Raw genomic sequence first — 19,486 nt, 5'->3', positions numbered from 1 at the left:
TTGGGTAATTTTTAACGTTTATGTTTTGTTCAAATAAAGTTCAGGTCGTGGGCGGGCGGTTTTCAGGAATGTAGAGTTCACGAAAGAGCCAAACAAACAGGGTTCGCTAGCGGCCAGCTTCAGGCTCGGGCACGTGGCTCAGGAGGAGTGATAAGCGAGGGAAAAGAGAGCGTGACTGATAATATTTATAGTGATTAGCGAAAAGGGGACGGAACAATCGTCAGTGTCGGTATCGCAGGCGGCGCGCAGGGCGGCGCGCGTGGCCTCTCCGACTCCGGCCGCTTAGTAGACTGCGTGAGCCGAGTCGCGCCGGTCGCTCCCGGCTTATAGTCGCTCGCTCTGCACTCGCGACTGCAAACTTCACTCGCGACACACGCCTCCACCACATGTCCACTCCAATCTGAACCGAACACTCCGACACTCGCACGTGACGTGAAGTGACGTGACGACCCGTGCTCGCCGCCGGCGTATGAGACACACGGGAACGTTTAAAAACTCGTAAAACCGCGGCACGTGCTTCAGAGTCGTAAAATAATCGTAAAAAGTAAACACAAGTCGGCCGGCCTTTATCGCCGATGGAACACATTATGACGGTCGGGTGACGTTTAATAGGCAATAAAACAACAATAAAATTAATAAAGTTAATTTACACTCGTCTTAGATTCAGAGTGACGTTCGCGTTATCACGGCACGCGGGGCCGCGATGACATAGTGTTCCCCGAGTGACGTCAGTGTCGGTGATCAGAATGAACTCCTACTTCGAGCAGGGCGGCTTCTATGGCGCCCACGGGGTGCACCAGGGCGGCGGCGGCGGCGACCAGTACCGCGGCTTCCCCTTGGGCCTGACCTACGCCCAGCCGCACGCGCTGCACCAGCCGCGGCCGCAGGACTCCCCGTACGACGCCTCGGTGGCGGCAGCCTGCAAGATATATGCAGGGGAGCAGCAGTATGCTAAGGCCGACTGCTCAAAGCCGGGTGGAGAGCAACAGAACGGTTACGGTGGGAAGGAGGCGTGGGGTTCGACTCTCGGGGCGCTCGTGAGGCCGGCAGCGTGCACGCCTGAGGCGCGGTACAGTGAGTCGTCGAGTCCGGGACGAGGCCTCCCCTGGGGGAACCAGTGTGCCCTGCCCGGAGCCGCGGCTTCTGCACAACCTGTCCAACACCAGCCTACCAACCACACATTCTATCCTTGGATGGCCATAGCAGGTAAGTTCTTACCTAGATACTTTTACCCTACTACACAATTCCATTTTATCAAATAAGGTAAAATTTATCAAAAGCTCCGCTGAAAATTTTCTTATAAAAAATGCCTAAGAGTTTCAATTAGTCTTATAAGTTCAACTGAACAGAAAATATAGTTATTTATTCACATCCAAGCGAAAAGAAATTAATTAACGGTAAATCGAAATGACCATAGAGTTGCTTATCTACTTACTTGTAGAAAGCTCTAAAATGACGCTTATCTCATCAGTATCCCCATTTATTTTATTGCTATAGTATCAAAAGTATCTGATAAATTATGTAAAATGTACGAGAAATGCTAATTGAATGCAAGTTTTATAGGCAGAAAATGTTCATGATTCTTATAGGGTCGGCCGTTCTAATAAGATACCAGTAAGAACGGAACGCAGGTAGCGCATTGGCTCGCAGCTTAAGTACCAATAAAAATCTCATAAAACGAACGACCCTCGTTAACACCTTATTAGTGTGACAGATTTGAGTGTCATTCAAACTTTATTGTGGTGTAGTAAAATTTAATAATTTATTATGGTTGAAGTTAATTAACTAAACAAATTGATAAATAGTAAGTAATAAGGTGAAGGATAAAAAAATTAAATAAGCAACGAGTTTAAGAATAAAATAAGTAATCAATAAATAATGTTATTTTGATGTAGGTACTTAGTAGGTATTTCCTTTTGTTCTTAGGCCATTTTATCCGTTCAGGCACGGTCTACTAAAATTACTAGTATATTAGAAATATCAACGAGCTTGAATATTATAAATAAGTACCTATAATAGGTATAATGATCTATTCTGGATATTGAGGATTTAGTATCATGATTAAGTATCTATTAGGTATTACAACATTTTTTATTTTATTTTTATCTCTATATAGAAGGTTTGATTAAATACTCACAATTAATGTTCACTTACTACGTAATTAAACCTTTCTCTTTCCCAGTATACTTACTCTTATCTACTGGCAGTATCTCTAATTCGGTTGAATTATCATCGTCATTATCAACTGATAGACATCCACTGCTGGACATAGGTCTCTTGCTTGCACACGCCACGGTCTTGCGCCGCCTGAATGCAAATTTAGAGATTTGTATTCCGTAGAATGCAATCTCCAAATTATTGACATGACTAAAGTAGCACTATCATTAGTAGTAGTAGCACAAGGAATATATCTATTAAAAAAATTGTATTAGTTTGAACTAATTTTAATTTATTTTAAATAGATATTTCATCCATAGTTAGAACCGAAGTAGCGAAAATTGGTTAGTTTTCCACAAAAAAAATTAGATGTAAATAAATCGCTGTAAGATTTAACTCATGTAGCACCACTGTGTTAGTTTAGGTATGTATGACCTGAGGTTCAGTTGCATGACAGGTGGTTAAAGTTACGGTTACCGTTAATGACAATAACAAACGAAGTAGTAAGTTGCACAAATCAGTATTCATATAGGTATGTGTGATTACTGTTCCTATTGTAAAAATTTTGGTCCAGAGTTAACGAACCCTGACTTGCTATCCATTTTGCTTTTATTGGTGGTCAGATTTCAACGGTAATTGTAATGCAATTTTAACTTGATGTCATGCATCGGGACCCATATCTAAAAGTTTAATTTGTATGTTGTCATAAAATGAACGAATGGACGGGTCGATATAGCTACTACGAGAAATTAGCAAAACTCCTGTGCTTATAATGTTAGTGGCGGCGACCATCTGGAAAATAAACCACCTCTGGTGGTTCTTTTTTCATATTACTAAGTACCAATGAGTTACTCAATTGAACTAAGATCTAGTCTTAGTTTTGATTAGGTATCTAATTAGTTGTTTTACTTTAAACGACTTTTCCAAAATTATCCATTGACGCATTAGGCTATCTGGATTTTGGTAAACTTTTTTTTCTATTCATGAATACACCTAGGAAATCCAAAAACCATCCAAAGGACTTTTGTTGGAATTTGTTCTAGGCTAGGTGAATTTTTCACTAAATTCTCCAGTCTAGAAAGCATGCTACCAGTTTGGTACCGGTGCAGCATTTTAGAGCCCTCCGTAGCGGGAGCGCGCGCGCCGGCCGCCCGCCCGGGTCAATGGCCCGGTCTAGTTTGGGCGCATTATTATTAACTCAAAGCTGTGATAGCCTAGTGGTTAGAACGTCCGCCTCCTAATCGGAGGTCGGGGTTTCGATCCCGGGCATGCACTCCCAACTTGTAGGAGCTATGTGCGTTTTAAGTACCTAATTAAATATCACTTGCTTTAGCGGTGAAGAAAAACATCGTGAGGAAATCTGCATGCCTGAGAGTTCTCTACAATGTTCTCAAAGGTGTGTGAAGTCTGCCAATCCGCACATGGCCAACGTGGTAGACTATGGCCAAAACCCTTCAATCTGAGAGGAGACCCGTGCTCTGTAGTAAGTTGGCGATGGATTGATCATGATGATGATGATGATGATTATTAACTCTGGTTTCAAATGCTGGCTAATATTCGCTCACGCAAATTTTTTGATGAACTTGACATTAGAAGACAATACAGTACCTACCTACCCTCCTTTTGGAAGAGTCGAGTGTAAAAGAAATTGCAGAATGATAGGTTCCTACCTACTTAGCTTTTTTTCCAAATTGTAGTTGTTTATTGGTAATAGTTCGTAAATAAATAAAAGATAACAAGCAAATGCTAAAAACATTATTTTATTAATAAAATTAATAATACCTAGATTTTTTTGATTATGTTGACTTTACCATTCAGCTAAGTTGACTGTTGAGACTAAGTTTAATGGAAAAGACTTTGCATGAATTTTCATCTTGATTTGCAACTCGATTTTGACTTAGGTATCTTACAAGAAGCAAAAGTCCAATTGGTTACTTAAATATTATTTTAGGTATCGTTGATTTTGACGTTTTTAGGGTTCCGTATTCTGTAGTAAAACAAGGTAGGTATTCGTCTAGTCCATCTAACTGTCAGTCTTTCCGTTTGTCTGTATATCATAACCATTTTAAAAATAAACCATAAGGGCACAGGTATAGAAACTTTTTAATGCTACATAGGTAAGTAGATACTTATATCTATTCAAATAAAAAAAAAACTTTTAGGAACTTTTACCCTTTGACTGTTAGAAACTCTACCTTGTACTCTATTTTGCTAGCACTTAACCAGTTAAGTATTTATCAATTTGATTCATTTAAGTATCAACTTAATTACCATTTGCAACATAATTATAGTTGAATAATAGTATTTACACATCTCATTTACTACTAAAATATAAATAAATAAAACTGGCTTTATTAGCACTAAAATTTCTTTGGGCTAGAAATTCTAATTAGAATAATTTATTACTATCTAGATATATTATTTAAGACCTACCTACCAGTCAACGCGATAAAGTTGGGAAAATTTTAGTTTTATGGATAGGTAAGCTCATGAATGAACCTTAATTAGATACCTATTATTATAAATAGGAATGCAGGTCAATACCTGATTGTTTCTTATCTTGATGAGGTAGCGACGCACATAGTTCCTACTTAATATCTAATATACATTTACAGTTTTTTTACCATCCTAATTTTTATGGAACTTTTGTCCGACACGGATAGGCCAGCCTCATCAAAGCCTAAATTAGGTATATCTATTATCTACCTAATCTAAATTACTAAATGGAATGTTATTTACAGATTTAATTAGATTCTTTCGTTATTTTTTTACAGGATAACAAATTTTGGTAAAAAATAATTGTAATTTTAATAATTATAAAAGGTAGGTACCTACTTACCTAGGTAGACTATGCAGATATGGTAGTTAACCACTATGTAGGTACTTAAATTAATGACTTCTAGCTTAATTAAATCTTGGACTTAATGAAATCAGGCAATCCCAAAGTATGCGACAGGTTGAGATGGCAATCGGGGTGGGGACGCCCCGCACACGCGGTCAGTCCTAGCACTAACTCCGTGCGGGATAGCGCGGGTGACGTGCGGGTATGCGGGGTGTCTTTCCGCCTCGCACTCTGATTGCCATCCCGACCTGTCGCGTATCTACTATATGAATGTAGGTAAGTAGTAACACCATACATTCGGTACTAACTCGTAATTAACACGGCGCGCGTGTGGTCCCGAAACTCATAACTCATGCGACTTGATAAAATTAAGTAACACGGCCTAAAAAATAAAACTAACCAGAATAAGTAGTCGGACTGTCGGCCATATTTCACTCCGGTTCACGCAACGCGGACCGCGAAAACAATACAAGGACGTGGCCCATGTGGCTCGTATGAGATCCTGTCCTTAATAACTCGTAGCCTGCGACTCGAACCAATCTCGCTTTCAAATTCTGTTTCAATTCGATTTCGACGTGTTTTGGATAATTGGTACCTTCAAGAGATGGACATTATTGCTACTTTTAAATCATGAGGTGAAAATATAATTTTTTTCTCAGTGATTTCGCGGGCGATTTTTCAGAGAAAGTGATTCTTCAATTTTTATATTGAGCTATATCGCCTCCCATGATTTTAATAGCGCCATGCACACTACACCTGCATAGAACGTCGTCGTGGACGCATCCCTGCATCATTATGCGCAAGTGTGGCCGTAGCTTAATAGTTACTGATCAGGATTTTAGCTCGCGATATTGATAGATACTGATACCTTCCAAAGTATGGTCATATTAAATCTAACTTTTTGTACCTAATTTTAACCTCTTTCTTTTGCCTATTACCTAATAAAAACCACGAATTTATACCTACCTACTTATTTATGACTAAGCAATATAATTAAAACGCTACGGTTCAAGTAGATAGATTAGGTGCACTTAGGTTTAAAAATCGTTTGCATTTTATCATAATTTAATTACTGCTAAACCATTACAGAAATGATTAATCATTTAAATGTGGAAAAATATAAGATAAATGTGCCGGTGTAATTATTTTGTTGAGAAAAATGCAAAATGTAGTTCCTTATAAATCACCGGGCTGAAATTGTTTGCATACAAGCAGCGTTTTAGGGATCTCTCAGAATTTTTGTTGCGTAACCTTTTGGTTTATTTTTGGGACTACAAATATTTATGGTATGAGTGTGTTGCAACTTTTATCATCTAAAAGTAAGCAGGTAGGTAGAGATAGGTAGGTATACTTACCTAATAAATTATTTTTCCGGTAGTAGGTAATACTGGTATTGAAAAAATCCGATATTCGAAAGCACTAGTGCGAAGGTAATGAAATTGAGCTGCCTCTTAATTAGTTTCATTAAACTTTATCTGAATTATTTTACTAGTTAATTAATAGATCCTTTTTTTCTTAAACTAATTTATTTATTTTATTGATTCAGTAGGTAGGTACCTATTGCCTAGCTCTCAGGAATGAATAAATAATTTTGTACGGAACCTATGGTTAACTTTTTCATTTCTTACAAAAGTGAATAATTAGCAAGATGACTATAAACTGGAGATTAATTTTATGATGCAGTGAATAAGACTTAAAATGCAACTTAATTAGAGAAATATATCTAATTATACATGAAACAAAAAGTTGTTTAGGTAACTCAGTGTAACTGTACCCATTTGTATCATATTAAAATATGATTTTGTAAGCATTAAATTTAAATAAAGAGCGGTTTGTTATTCCTAACTAATATTTTGAAAGTTTCCTATAGGTACCTACCTATAGAAAGTTCAATTTAATTTAAACTCGGGTAAGCAAGCATCTTCTTTGGTGTCAAATCTTCGCAAAATTATAAAATATGGATAGATGTGCTTAAGAAAGCTTGGGGGGGCTAGCACGGAGGACATGATTTCAAAATGCAACAATAGCAATAATTATTTAATTGGCTGATTTTATGATCTTCTAAACCTGTGCATTTGACTTAGTGAAATGATTGTGAATATCACCACAAGCTGCCTTTAGGTGCTAGCACAGTTCATGACAGTTGGGAAACTTGTGACAATACGTCGAGGCTTCGACGTCACAAGGCAGGCGTCAAATGGTATCTACATTCACGCTAGGTGGCATATGAATCGCCTATTTTTCTTTGATTTCACGCCACCCATAGCCTAATATTTAACATATCGTCGATTCAGGATCAAACTGAGAGTTCCCTCACTCTAGTTCACTCTGGTGCTAGGGCCACATGAGTTGTGCTAGGCTTTTTGGTGCGCCATATAAATTGGCAGATAAGGCTAACGAACCAGGTCAACAGTTGTTTTACCTTGTTACACACAATCCAACTTTGACCATACCATTCATCAACCCACCGCCGCCCCACTACTGAGCACGAGTCTCCTCTCAGAATGAGAAATGTTTAGGCCATAGTCTGCCACGCTGGTCAAGTGCCGATTGGCAGACTTCACCCACCTTTGAGAACATTATGGAGAACTCTCAGGCTTGCAGGTTTCCTAACGATGTTTACCTTCACCGATAAAGCAAGTGATATTTAATTGCTTAAAACGCACATAGCTATGAAAAGTTAGAGGTTTGTACCCGGGATCGAACCCTTGGGCCCCGACCTCCCGAAAAGAAGGCCGATGTCCTAACCACTAGGCTGTCACCGGCCATAACTACCATATCTACGCAAAGTTAAATGAGTCATTCATACAATTTTAATAATATTATGGAATACTTATAATACTTTCCATCACACAAACTTTTCAAGCTGGCGTTACAACCTGCGTCTAACCTTACCTTACCTGACCCTATAATTTCTAAACAGGTTCCAAAATTGGCGACTGAATTTCGCTCGGGGCGAAATATTTTAAATGCTCCTTTATTAAAGGGAAATGAGATATTGTAATCACTACCTACTTGTTCAATTCAAGGTAGGTACCTACCTACCATGCGTCCTGCTTATTATTGTAGCTTTTTTTTTCAATTGGAATTCGAGTGCAATTGATTCTTAATTCTTTTTTTTTCGGTTCGAATAATCCTTTCTGCTCATAACTTGCAATATCGTCATATCTACCTTGTGGATAAAGGCAGGTCCAGATTTGTGAATTTACATTCCGATCTGGTGGTAGAGTCAGTGTCACAGACGTAGCATAAGAGACACTGGTTAAAATAAATAAATTTTGATTATGGTTTTTGATTTTTAACATGTACCTACTTAATGTATACCTAGTGAAATGTACCTGCACTTGCACTTCACAAAGTGTAATTCAGGATTCTAGTTTATTAGTGTTTAGTGTTGTCTGATGTCTCTAGTGTTCTCACCAGTTCTTTCATAAATTTTAAAATGAATAGGTAAAGCTTTAAAAACAGAACTTAGAAATTTGGAATATTTTAATAGGCAGGTATCCTATCTTTGCTTGAATCCGGGATGGGAACGAAATATATTTTTTAACCAAACCTATGCGGATATTGTGGACAGCAGACAAACGAGCACTGCGAACGCTTTTGTGACGCTAACGGATAGCAGACGGCGGATTATTAGATACTTATGTTACATAAATCTGGACTATAGCTTTAAGCCTTACGAACCTGCTTTTAATTTTCTGTAAAAAGCTGGATCTCCATTGAGTCAAGTTAGCCCGCTTCCATCTCAGACTTCACCACTTACCACGAGGTGAGATTGCAGTGAAGGGCTAACTTGTATCTGAATAAATAAATAAATAAAGAGCGCGGACTTGTTGAGGCTTTGATTCCCTGGCAGGGCGACCTTTGTGGCAGTGTTTCACCTTCAGAGATTTCGCCCTATTTTAGGGTTAAACGACTAAATAATGTGGCTAATTCCGCTGTACACTATCTCTAAACTAAACTAAAATGATACATCAAATTTTATTACTATCACTTTCATAATTTTGCCCGCAGTAAAGGATAGCACAAGATTTAAAACTGTTAATTTAGTGTAGTTTAGACATTGTGTACAAGAGAATCGGCCTTAAAAATACCTAATAATGGTATACGGTAGGTATTTTTTTAAGTTGATAGGGCTTTTTTATTTTTTAGATTTATCAAAGGGCTCCAAAGAGATAAAAAAAAGTGAATGAAAAAGTATTTCATTCTCCATCACGGAAGTAAAATTATTATTATCGACTAAGCTAGGTATATTCTGTTAAAAATCTAAGCAACTTTTCAAACTTTTATGTTTTGCAGTAGGTAAATATCCTAAAAACAGTAGCTATAACATAATATATAAACCACCTTCAATAGCATAACTACACCAAAGTCCAAGGTCTCAAAATGGCCGGCGGTGTTCTCTAGTAATTTGTAAGTAGAGCCTATACCCAATCTTAATATAATGGCCGGCCTCCAATTATTTAAAACGTGCGATAATGCGGTTGAACCTTGAACGAAAGCTGCCTTCGAACAACTTGATTCAAAAAGGTTTTACCCACAGAAATCAGAATAATACAGAACTGTTAGAAGCGTGAGATTGCCAAGCAGATGGGTAGAAAACTATCAATGCTCGTTAGTGTAAAAACAGTCGTATTTGCTAATCGTTACAGTTTTATTTAGTTTACCTTGAATGCTAGTTATACTCTTTCTAAATATAAGAAGTTGTTCAAGCGATACCAATTACTATGCTTTTCGTGTGTACTTCTACCTAGTCTCTATATATAAAAATGAATCGCTGAATGTGTTGCTGATCTGCAAATCTCGAGAACAGCTGAACCGATTTCGCTAATTCTTTTTTATAATATTCTTTGAAGTACGAGGATGGTTCTTACGGAGAGAAAAATTTTAAAAATTAGAATCGACTGTTAGGCGCTACGAAGTTCGCCGGGTAAGCTGGTAGGTAAATAAAGATAGCCGATACTAAGTAGTAACATTTCTATTTTCTTTTTTTGAATTCTGTGGTTACCCTTCGCGGGGTAATAAAGTCCACATTGTTCTAAAAGGAGTCGAGTCCAAGGATTCAATCCAGCACAGCTCAGCACAGAAATGAATTGCATCTGGATTCTGGAAAAATGGAAATTTTGATTCATAAATCTTGGAATGTATAAGTATCTGAATCCAGTAATTGGAATAAATGTGAACCAGCCATTCATTCAGAACATAGGTACCTATGTAGGTAGATGGTACAGGTTAGTAGGTAGGTATGGTAAAAATATAGACTAAATAGGTTGACAAAAATAAAACATTTTTATAGACATTCTTTATCTAATACATTACGTACACCTTTACCTTACGTATGCAAAAAATCACGTCAATCAGTTGCACCGTGATTGAAGGACAAACCAACAAACTAACAAAAACACACTTTCGCATTTATACTTAATAAGGGTAGGTACTGATTACTGATTAGCCCTATGTCAGTGTGCGGTAACAATGTCGCATGGGTCCCATATAGTGCGCCTCGCGAGAAGCTACCTAAAGTATAGGTTAGTACCAACTACCTAGGTAGGTACTAACGTGTGATAGACACTGGTGTAGCCTATGCATAACGCGCAAGTCAGACTGTGTCGGCGCCAAGTATCCGCCACTCGCCAGTTCTGTGTAAACCGTGCCTAAGATAATATAACTCATACGGTTAGATAAGAATACTAACTTCATCGTGACTTAATAGAGTGATGAATAAGTTGTTGGACTAAAAGTCGATTAGCATTGAATAGTTAGGTCTTAGGTAGGTACCTACCATCTCTGTGGGAAATTTGTCACAAACGGGCAACATTGTTGTAACAGCTAGGCATGTTATGAATCGTTTAATTACCTACAGGTACCTATTATAATACCTAGTGGTTAGGACGTCCGCTAAGACGCGACTTCTAATCGGACGTCGGGAGTTCGATCCTGGGCACCTCTAACTTTTCAGAGTTGTGTGCGTTTTAATTATTTAATTAAATATCCCTAGCTTTAACGGTGAAGGAAAACATCGTGAGAAAACCTGCATGCCTGAGAGTTCTCCATACCTAATTCTCTCATGTTCTCCATTCTCAAAGGTGCGTGAAGTCTACCAATCCGCACATGGCCGGGTGGTAGACTATGGCCAAAACCCTTCTCACTTTGAGAGGAGATCCGTGCTCTGTAGTGAGCCGGTGATGGGTTGAGCCGGTCATGATGATGATGATGATGATGATGATGATTATAAGACCTAAAGTGCATGCCAAATTGGGAGTAGGTAAAGCGTATGCCACATTGGGAGCGAAGCGAAACGAAACTAAGTTCGCTGAATTAAATGCCGCCACACACGAACAAGTAGGTAAGTATAGGTAGGTATTGTTTAATTACGACGATTATCGACGAATCGATTCTTCCTACTATACCTATTGATAGCAAGCATAAAGCATATCGAGCTTCGTGCTTTGGCATGAACGATGAAACTGGACGATAGGTATATACCTAATATTTGAATGTGTGTGGATTTAGGTATGCTAAAATATTTTAGAACTCTATGTAGACCGTACTTAGTTCAAATGGGTATGTATGTATATACAAATTCTTACGAAAACTACTTAGTAAAATTTGTTTTCACACAAAATGTTTATAATAACCTACTTATACCTAGTTAACCTAGAAAAATAGAATTTAAGTATAAAATTGTATTGTTAAACAATGTTTTTAGAGCAAATAAAATAAAATAATGTATTCGATTACAAAAGAGAATACTGCATACAAACAGTAAAGTTATAAATCTTTAGCTCCAGTAAAATACGGACTACTGACGCAACATTGACTCATGGCGCCCGACTTGAAGAGTGCTCTACTTTATATTATCGACGCGATTCGAATGTAAATTATATCAAGCTTATTTACATGTAGACATAATCAAATATAACTTTTTATATCTTGAAATTATATAATCTCATCGTAATTTCAAATTAATTTAATAAAGAAAAAATAACTAAGCCTACTTATATTTTAATAAAAACTATTTTTTACGTGAATTAAAACAACTGGGATTTTTCGCATAGTAAACTGATATTTATTAAAATGTTTTGCTAGTTTTAATAACTTTAATTGTCTATTTACTCGTAAGTAAAAAGTTTACATTAGTAATAATAGTCATAAAAATGTTCTTTATGCAAAAAAAATGTTTTTAGGGTTCCGTACCTCAAAAGGAAAAACGGAACCCTTACAGGATCACTTAGTTGTCTGTCTGTCTGTCTGTCAAGAAACCTACAGGGTAGGTACCTACTTCCCGTTGACCTAGAATCATGAAATTTGGCAGCAATGTGGGTCTTATAGCTGGCATTAGGGGAAAAATCTGAAAATCGTGAATTTGTGGTTACATCACACAAAAAAAATAATTTGTGGTCATTAACTAATAGGTAATTAGTATTTTCAATTTTCGAAGTAAGATAACTATATCAAGTGGGGTATCATATGAAAGGTCTTCACCTGTGCATTCTAAAACTGATATTTATTTATTTTTATGCATCATAGTTTTTGAGTTATCATGCAAAATGTCGAAAAAATACGACTGAATTACAGAACCCTCGTTGCGCTAGCCTGACTCTCACTTAGTGTTTTGTTCGAAAAATTCGTCTTAACAGATCTCAAGTAGGTAGGTACTTACGTTTACAACAAAAACGGCCTTGAGCAACTGAGTTCATAAAGAATGCTACGAACTCAATAGTTTGTAATGGTACCCCAAATTGGCCCGTCCGCACCGCACACAATCAAAACAAACACCGAATACACACAAAAATAACGACATAATAGCCCCGTAACAGTCGCAAGCCATAAACTAATAATGGGGGAGATATGTTTTATGACTTTCAAGTTTTGAATACGCTAAGTTTTTTGAGTTTTAGTAAGGCAAAAATCGTGTGAGAGTGAGCACGTTTGTACGTAATTTAAAGAGTTTCTCCTTCATTAATAGATTCAACTGAAATATTATTAATTAATCGGTGCAGTGAAAAGATTGACGGGTCCCAACGCGAGGAAGGAGGTGTGCACATTTTTTCCCGCCTGTGCGCCCGCCGACGGCCATCTTGGATAAGGATCGATCATAGGTGTGCAGCTGTGAAGTGATAAATATGAAGTTGCTTCGGTGTGCGTACTTTCTTTTTGTGTGCGACGAAAGCTTGCGATATCTGGGACTCACGCGCAGACCTGCAAGGGAGACATAATATTATTATTAATTTCTTAATTAGATACAGTTCAATATAGGCAATATTTGTATTCTATATGTTAAGTATATTCTAATATAATTTTAGTCTAAATATTTTTTGCTTTTAAATTTCGATAAAAACTACGCAATTTGTCTAACAAATGACAGGGTTATGAAATTGTAGTGAGACGGTTAGACACTAAGAAAATATTATTTATGTATCTATTTATTAGTGACTAGCTAGCGACTTTGTCCGCGTGGCCGTGGACTATTATTAATTTCGAACCCCTATTTCACCCCCTTAGGGGTTGAATTTTCAAAAATCTTTTCTTAGCGGATGCCTATGTCATTATAGCTAGGTGCGTGTATGCTAAATTTCAGCCCGATACGTCCAGTAGTTTGAGTCACCTTTTCCTTTTAGGTATATATTTAGATAGGATTATATTCTTATTGCTCAGTAGGTAGTAGGTACCAGGTACGTGAGTAATACTAAACTACCTAATAATAAGTATTAACTATCTAGAAACTCGATGAAGCTATAAAAAATATTAGGCAAGGCATTAAGTAGTAGATACCTAATCAATATTGCAGTAGGTAGGTTGCTAGGTATAAACATGTATTTTAAAAGGATAACCAACCATCAAAACACCGCTTGTACCTACCGTACAGACGAGTAAATTGAAGGTTTGATCGCCGTACGGTCTGCAAAAAAATCGATTCACATAAATAATTACCGAAACGAAGCAACATAGATCTCACCTAAAAACTTAACTGTATCTAAGTAGATAATGCCCCGTATGAAGACAAATGAAACCAAGCCCGGGCTGGGAACAGGTCAGGTTATTACGCGTTGCATTGGAAATCATCGGTTACGTACAACCAAACCGTGACTTTCTACAGTAATCTTACAATTGTTTCGATTCCACTCTTTGTTTGCTGAGAACTTGTATTGATTTATATTTTTCCGCGTTATCGTTCCGTGCTATATTGGACAAAAAACGATAAAAGATGGATAATATTAGTCACCGTAAATTCTTTCCAAAATTGAATAATGTGATTTTATAAAAACCAAAACTGATTAGTAAGTTGGTAGTACCGACCTGCTAACTAGATTGTGAAGGAGGATTCTTTATCCTAACATTTAAAATATCTAATAATATAAATAATATAATATAAATATATATTTATATATAATATAATATAAATAATTTAATAATATTTTATATTATCCGAGTAACATAGGTATTTAATACAGTACCTACTTTATTCCTTAAATGCAATAAGCAGGAGGTTTAAATTCTACGGTTGTACTGGATTGAAAGTATTTAAAAAAATATGATATGAAATAAGTTTGAAAAGCCAATAATTGGGAATTGAATTGAATTGGTAAAATACCGTCAAATGTGTTATTATCTTTTACATATTATAATCAATTATTATGCGGACAGTTCCGTTGGTCGTCGATGGAAAAATTTATCAAAGTGCCATTTAGCTTGCAATTGTAGTGTGATATCTACCAATTATTAAAGATATATTATACCTAACGTCTACGTGGGTATACCTATAGATAAATAGGTATTATTATGCAGTCGAAGTTGGTCGGTCGGTCCGCCCCAGGGATGTTATGTTAGGGTATTTGACCATGACAAAGCTAAGTTATTACTATTTTTTTAATTATTTAGTTAGTACCTTGATTCATAAAAAAACAGTTATGGATGCTCAGACAATCCATATACATACTACTACTTAACTTGCCTGTTATTTATTTAAAACAGAGAAATGAACAGACTTTAAAAATAGTGGGTAAGTTTTTATATTTTTTTTAAGAATATGCATAATCCATTTACTTATTTGCAAATCTTATCAAAAAATCAGTAAGCAATTTACATGCAACGGATAATATGCTACTAATTACGGATGTAGTTGGAGTCATACCAAAGGGCAGACAACCTAATTATGAAAATCATAATATGTGATTACACTAATTTTACCATTAAGAATTAATAATGATGACGTCAAATTTAAATACGATTTTTCTCATTTAAATGCAACAAAGTTGTATTGCATGTAATTTGTCTGTTCCTAAAGGTCCTATTTTCTGTTATCGTCATGCAATTTAGCAATTTATCTTTTGCACGTGTATAAAAAAGCACTTTTATTTAGGTAATTTAAACTGAAAGTGTCAATGCATTCGTTAGATAACACAAAGTACATACTTACATGGGTGATTAGATACCTAAATGTTGGAAACATTGTGACTGGGACCCGGCCAAGTGATAACTTGTGTATGTCCAACGAACTCACTGAGTGATTATCCAATAGAGGCACGTACTTACCTATCTATCAAACCTGGGCAAACATAGCCAGTAGGTAAATAGCGAATAAATCAATGTGACTTCATAATATTAGGTAGGTATGCCTAATTTACAATTTGCCAGTAGGTGATAAGTGCAAATCTGAAGCGATTGTAAAATAAGCATATAAATGGACACGCTATTAATTGATAGTGAACTTAGGTATTGAAATACACTAAACAGTTGACAAAAACAATTAATATTAACTAATCACTTGCCACTGTATCTACACATCACCAAGTGTGAATTAGGTTTTAATGTAGGTATAGTAGGTACGCGACAGGTTGAAATGACAATCGGGGAGCGAACACCCCGCACACCCGCACAGCCCTCGTGCTAACCCGGTGCGGGCGAGTGCGGGTGTGCGGCGTGTCCCCGCCTCATACCTCGAATGACATCTCGACCTGTTGCGGACTTATTATAGTAAACTAACACTAAAACACTACTAACTAACTATCTTCAATATTCGTTTCAATATTTAGGTAAGTATATTAAACATCTTAGCATTGGATGGTAAACGAGCCTACGTCTTCAGTCTGCTTGAAGACTGTTCGCCAATTAATAATTTTGCACGATCCGACATTCTACAGTCGACGACAGAATAATATATCTATACGAAAACAAAACTTTTGTATGAAATTGTCCAAAAACTTTTTCCTATCTAATGTCAATTTTATCATTATCGATTATCATAGGTATCTGATTTTGTCTAGTGTCTAATTTGAAATCTAAATACCTACCTTTATTAGGTCAGTAGGTATATTTGGTAGACTGTTTTTCATATTATTATGGTGGGTAGAGCCTTCTTTTTATAGCTCACTTCTTGTGAAATATGACGCTTAGATACCTAGTTACCTAAATATGGATATTTAATTTTTGAAGTCATACCTACTTATTGCATAATTTTTTAACCGACTTAATTTATGAATTATGACTATTTTCAAAAAGGAGGTATAATTATTTTTACTTATATTGCAACAGGTATCAACATAAAGTTCTAATTGAAATTAAAATTGCACTACCTAAGTAACTGTTTATTTTGTACTTGCAATAAAGAATTACGCTGTAACTTGTAAGTTAGAAGTGAAGCATGTCGTTTTATAAAATTGCGCCAACTAATTCAACCGAGCCCTAACCCGTTTCAAGTAAACTATTAAACCATATTTAATTTCACATAAACAGTGCATGGCAACATACACCTCGTATAAATAACTCCGCCACCACCTTTAGACACATTCGATGCAAAAATCTCAATAACAACAAGCGAAATTCAAATTTATTTCCATCACTATTAGATCTAGTTTTCAGGAGCAAAATAATGCAGCCTTTTTCTGTCTCCTAAACTTTTGATGGACCCTTTGGCTTAGGACATAAAGACAGTTATCCCATAGCACTTGAAATATTTTATGATGTTCTAGAATTATTGTCATGATGTAAGGGGTTTCGTGCCGAAACTAACGTTTTACAGAACAATGTGTCTTCTTTTTAAACTAAGTCGGGCAATCGTGTTAATTTTACTACGAGTTTCAACAAGGATTTCACCATATTAATTTTTTTAATATTATGTTACCTACTCACCTCTTCCACTAATTAATATTAATAGAGTTAGTTACAAGATGTCCAAAACTCTAGTACCTATGTAGGCATAAGTAACTATTTTCAGTCTAATTAAATTAAAGATACCTACAGGTGGTAAATCTACAAGAATTAGATTAGATTACCTATTAGATTATTTTTAATTAATTGCAAAATTGTTTTGTAAAGCTGGTCAAAGAATCTAAATATGAAACGTTTTGTAACTAAGGCTTTGAGGCTGAGGGAGATAAAGTAAGTGAATATGAGCGAAGAAAATTAATTTAATAAAATCTCATAAGTATACCTAACTAACTATCCAATGCCCGTGACTTCGTTCGTGTGGATTTTTATTTTTGAATAATCACGTAAATAAAAATACTTCGATTTCCCGGGATAAAAAGTATGGTTTTATATTAAGTACTTATACTGTCTCCAGATGCAAGCTATCTCCGTACCAAATATCGTTAAGATTCCATGAAAAGGTAACAGCCACACAATTCATAATTATACCTAATTATAATAATATGGATTACTAACTTACGCCCGCGACTTCGTCCGTGTGGACTACTCAAATTTCAAACCCCTATTTCTAACCCGTGCGTTGAAAGATCAGTCAGTTACCTTTTACTTATAGTTAGATTAGAAGACACTTCCTATAAATATATTACAAAAGTAATTCATTTTCCTTTCCGTTAAAAAAACAATACGTCATCTTATCACAATAAATATGGATATAAATATAACTTGTTAAACCGATCGCATGTATAAGTTCACGAACCTCAGTTTCATTGTACAATTATAGGTAGGTAGATACATTTGCTACTTTTTAATTATTCTTAGTCAATCACACACCGCGTTATAGCTCGTATCGAATCTGTTTGATCCGTCACGGCACTCTCAGATTTGCCTCGGATCTCGATATAACGATCAATAAACTTTATCACACCATTTCGGTAGGAATCCGATAATTATCTACCAATAAATTTTTATGGATGATTCGATTGTTAGTGTTTTATAGTCTAGTGCTTATTGGTGAAAGTTCGGATAAGATTTTCTATTTCTTTTACTTTGCCTTTACAATAATGTCTCAACATAATTCGCGGCCCTAGATCAAAACTATTTCAACTCAAAAACCTCGCCTTTTGAGATGATCTCATTTTTTGGGTTTTTATTACTACAATTACCTACAAATTATTCCAAAATTGTAGAATTGGTTTGGAATGGCTACGAGCGTTCCAAAAATTGAAATATTAACAGCGCGGCGGTAACAGAAAGCTTGCGCTGGCGCCGCTGTCAGTGATGTATGGGCCCCACCACATACAAAACTAATAAACCCTTCTAATATTAGTGGAGCCAAACGAGGAAATATATATCCATCTCGTTCTAGCTTAAAAATGTGAAGAAAATTTGATGGATTATAATCCTAAACGCTAAAATCTATAATCCTGTTTGAAACATAACCCAATAAAAGTTACGTACTTATTAGCTGTTATACCTTAACCTGTGTAATAATGCTAATTAATATATTCAAATTAAGTTATAACCTTAAAGTACGAATAGACAAAAAAATGATTTAATATTCGTAACTTAATCATAATCACTTATGTTACCTACTAAAAATAATGACATCATAACTAGGTAATTTTAAGCAATAATAAAGTATAATTACTTAGTGTGTTTTTTGTTGCAATAAAAGTAAAATCGTAATAAACTACGCAACCTTGATGGCATTTGTTACAACACTTAAGTAGGTACAACTTATAATCACGGTCTAGAAAGAGACGATAGAGCTAATCAAGGTTCTTCCTTGAGAACAGTGAACAATGTTCAAAACGGTCGAAAGCCTAACTCAACTTAAACGATACATGCGGGTAAAAAAAGACGTTTCTATTATAGGGCCCGTTTTTTCATCACGGCATCGGCCAGGAACACGGCAGTAAATTATAATTTATGAACCCACAGGACAACCAAATTAAGTTATCCACTATTCCCTATCAATGGCGGCTCTCTTTTAGATCGTAATTATTGAAGCAGAGCTGTAGTGCGGTTCAGAAATTCGTATGTAACGGACGTTCGAAAACAGCCCAGTTCCATATTCGTGAGCCGGTGCAAGTTGTGAGAGGAATTCTAGTGTTTCGTTATGCATGTATAGGTATGTGGCGTCGGAGTGGTTAAGGCGTCGTGACCTACCACAGTTCAATTTGACAGCGGCGCGCGGCAAAGAGTTTCGATCATGCAATGCGGGCCGCGTATTGTCAATTTACGCACTAGAAATTAGAATTAAGAACTTTGACAGCTGCTGCTTAGTTGTAGAAAGTTTCTAGCTATTCTCGGACTAATATCAGGTTATTGAAG

At 36.2% G+C, this 19,486-nt stretch overlaps 1 protein-coding gene across 2 annotated transcripts in view; it reads left to right on the top strand.

Annotated features, from left to right (window-relative positions):
- The first annotated feature begins 303 nt into the window (after positions 1–303).
- The window catches only part of Ubx (Ultrabithorax), a 201,335-nt gene continuing 182,152 nt past the window's right edge, over positions 304–19,486 (top strand). For both annotated transcript variants that reach the window (XM_069501604.1, XM_034972702.2), the window contains exon 1: positions 304–1,206. In XM_069501604.1, the coding sequence (XP_069357705.1) occupies positions 747–1,206 (460 nt within the window). In that variant the 5' untranslated portion in view covers positions 304–746. The remainder of the gene's footprint in view (positions 1,207–19,486) is intronic.

Source organism: Maniola hyperantus, chromosome 10 (genome assembly GCF_902806685.2).
Source record: "Maniola hyperantus chromosome 10, iAphHyp1.2, whole genome shotgun sequence".
Taxonomy (NCBI): domain Eukaryota; kingdom Metazoa; phylum Arthropoda; class Insecta; order Lepidoptera; family Nymphalidae; genus Maniola; species Maniola hyperantus.
The sequence above is the reverse complement of the archived record's forward strand: the minus strand, read 5'-3'. Positions and strand labels throughout refer to the sequence as shown.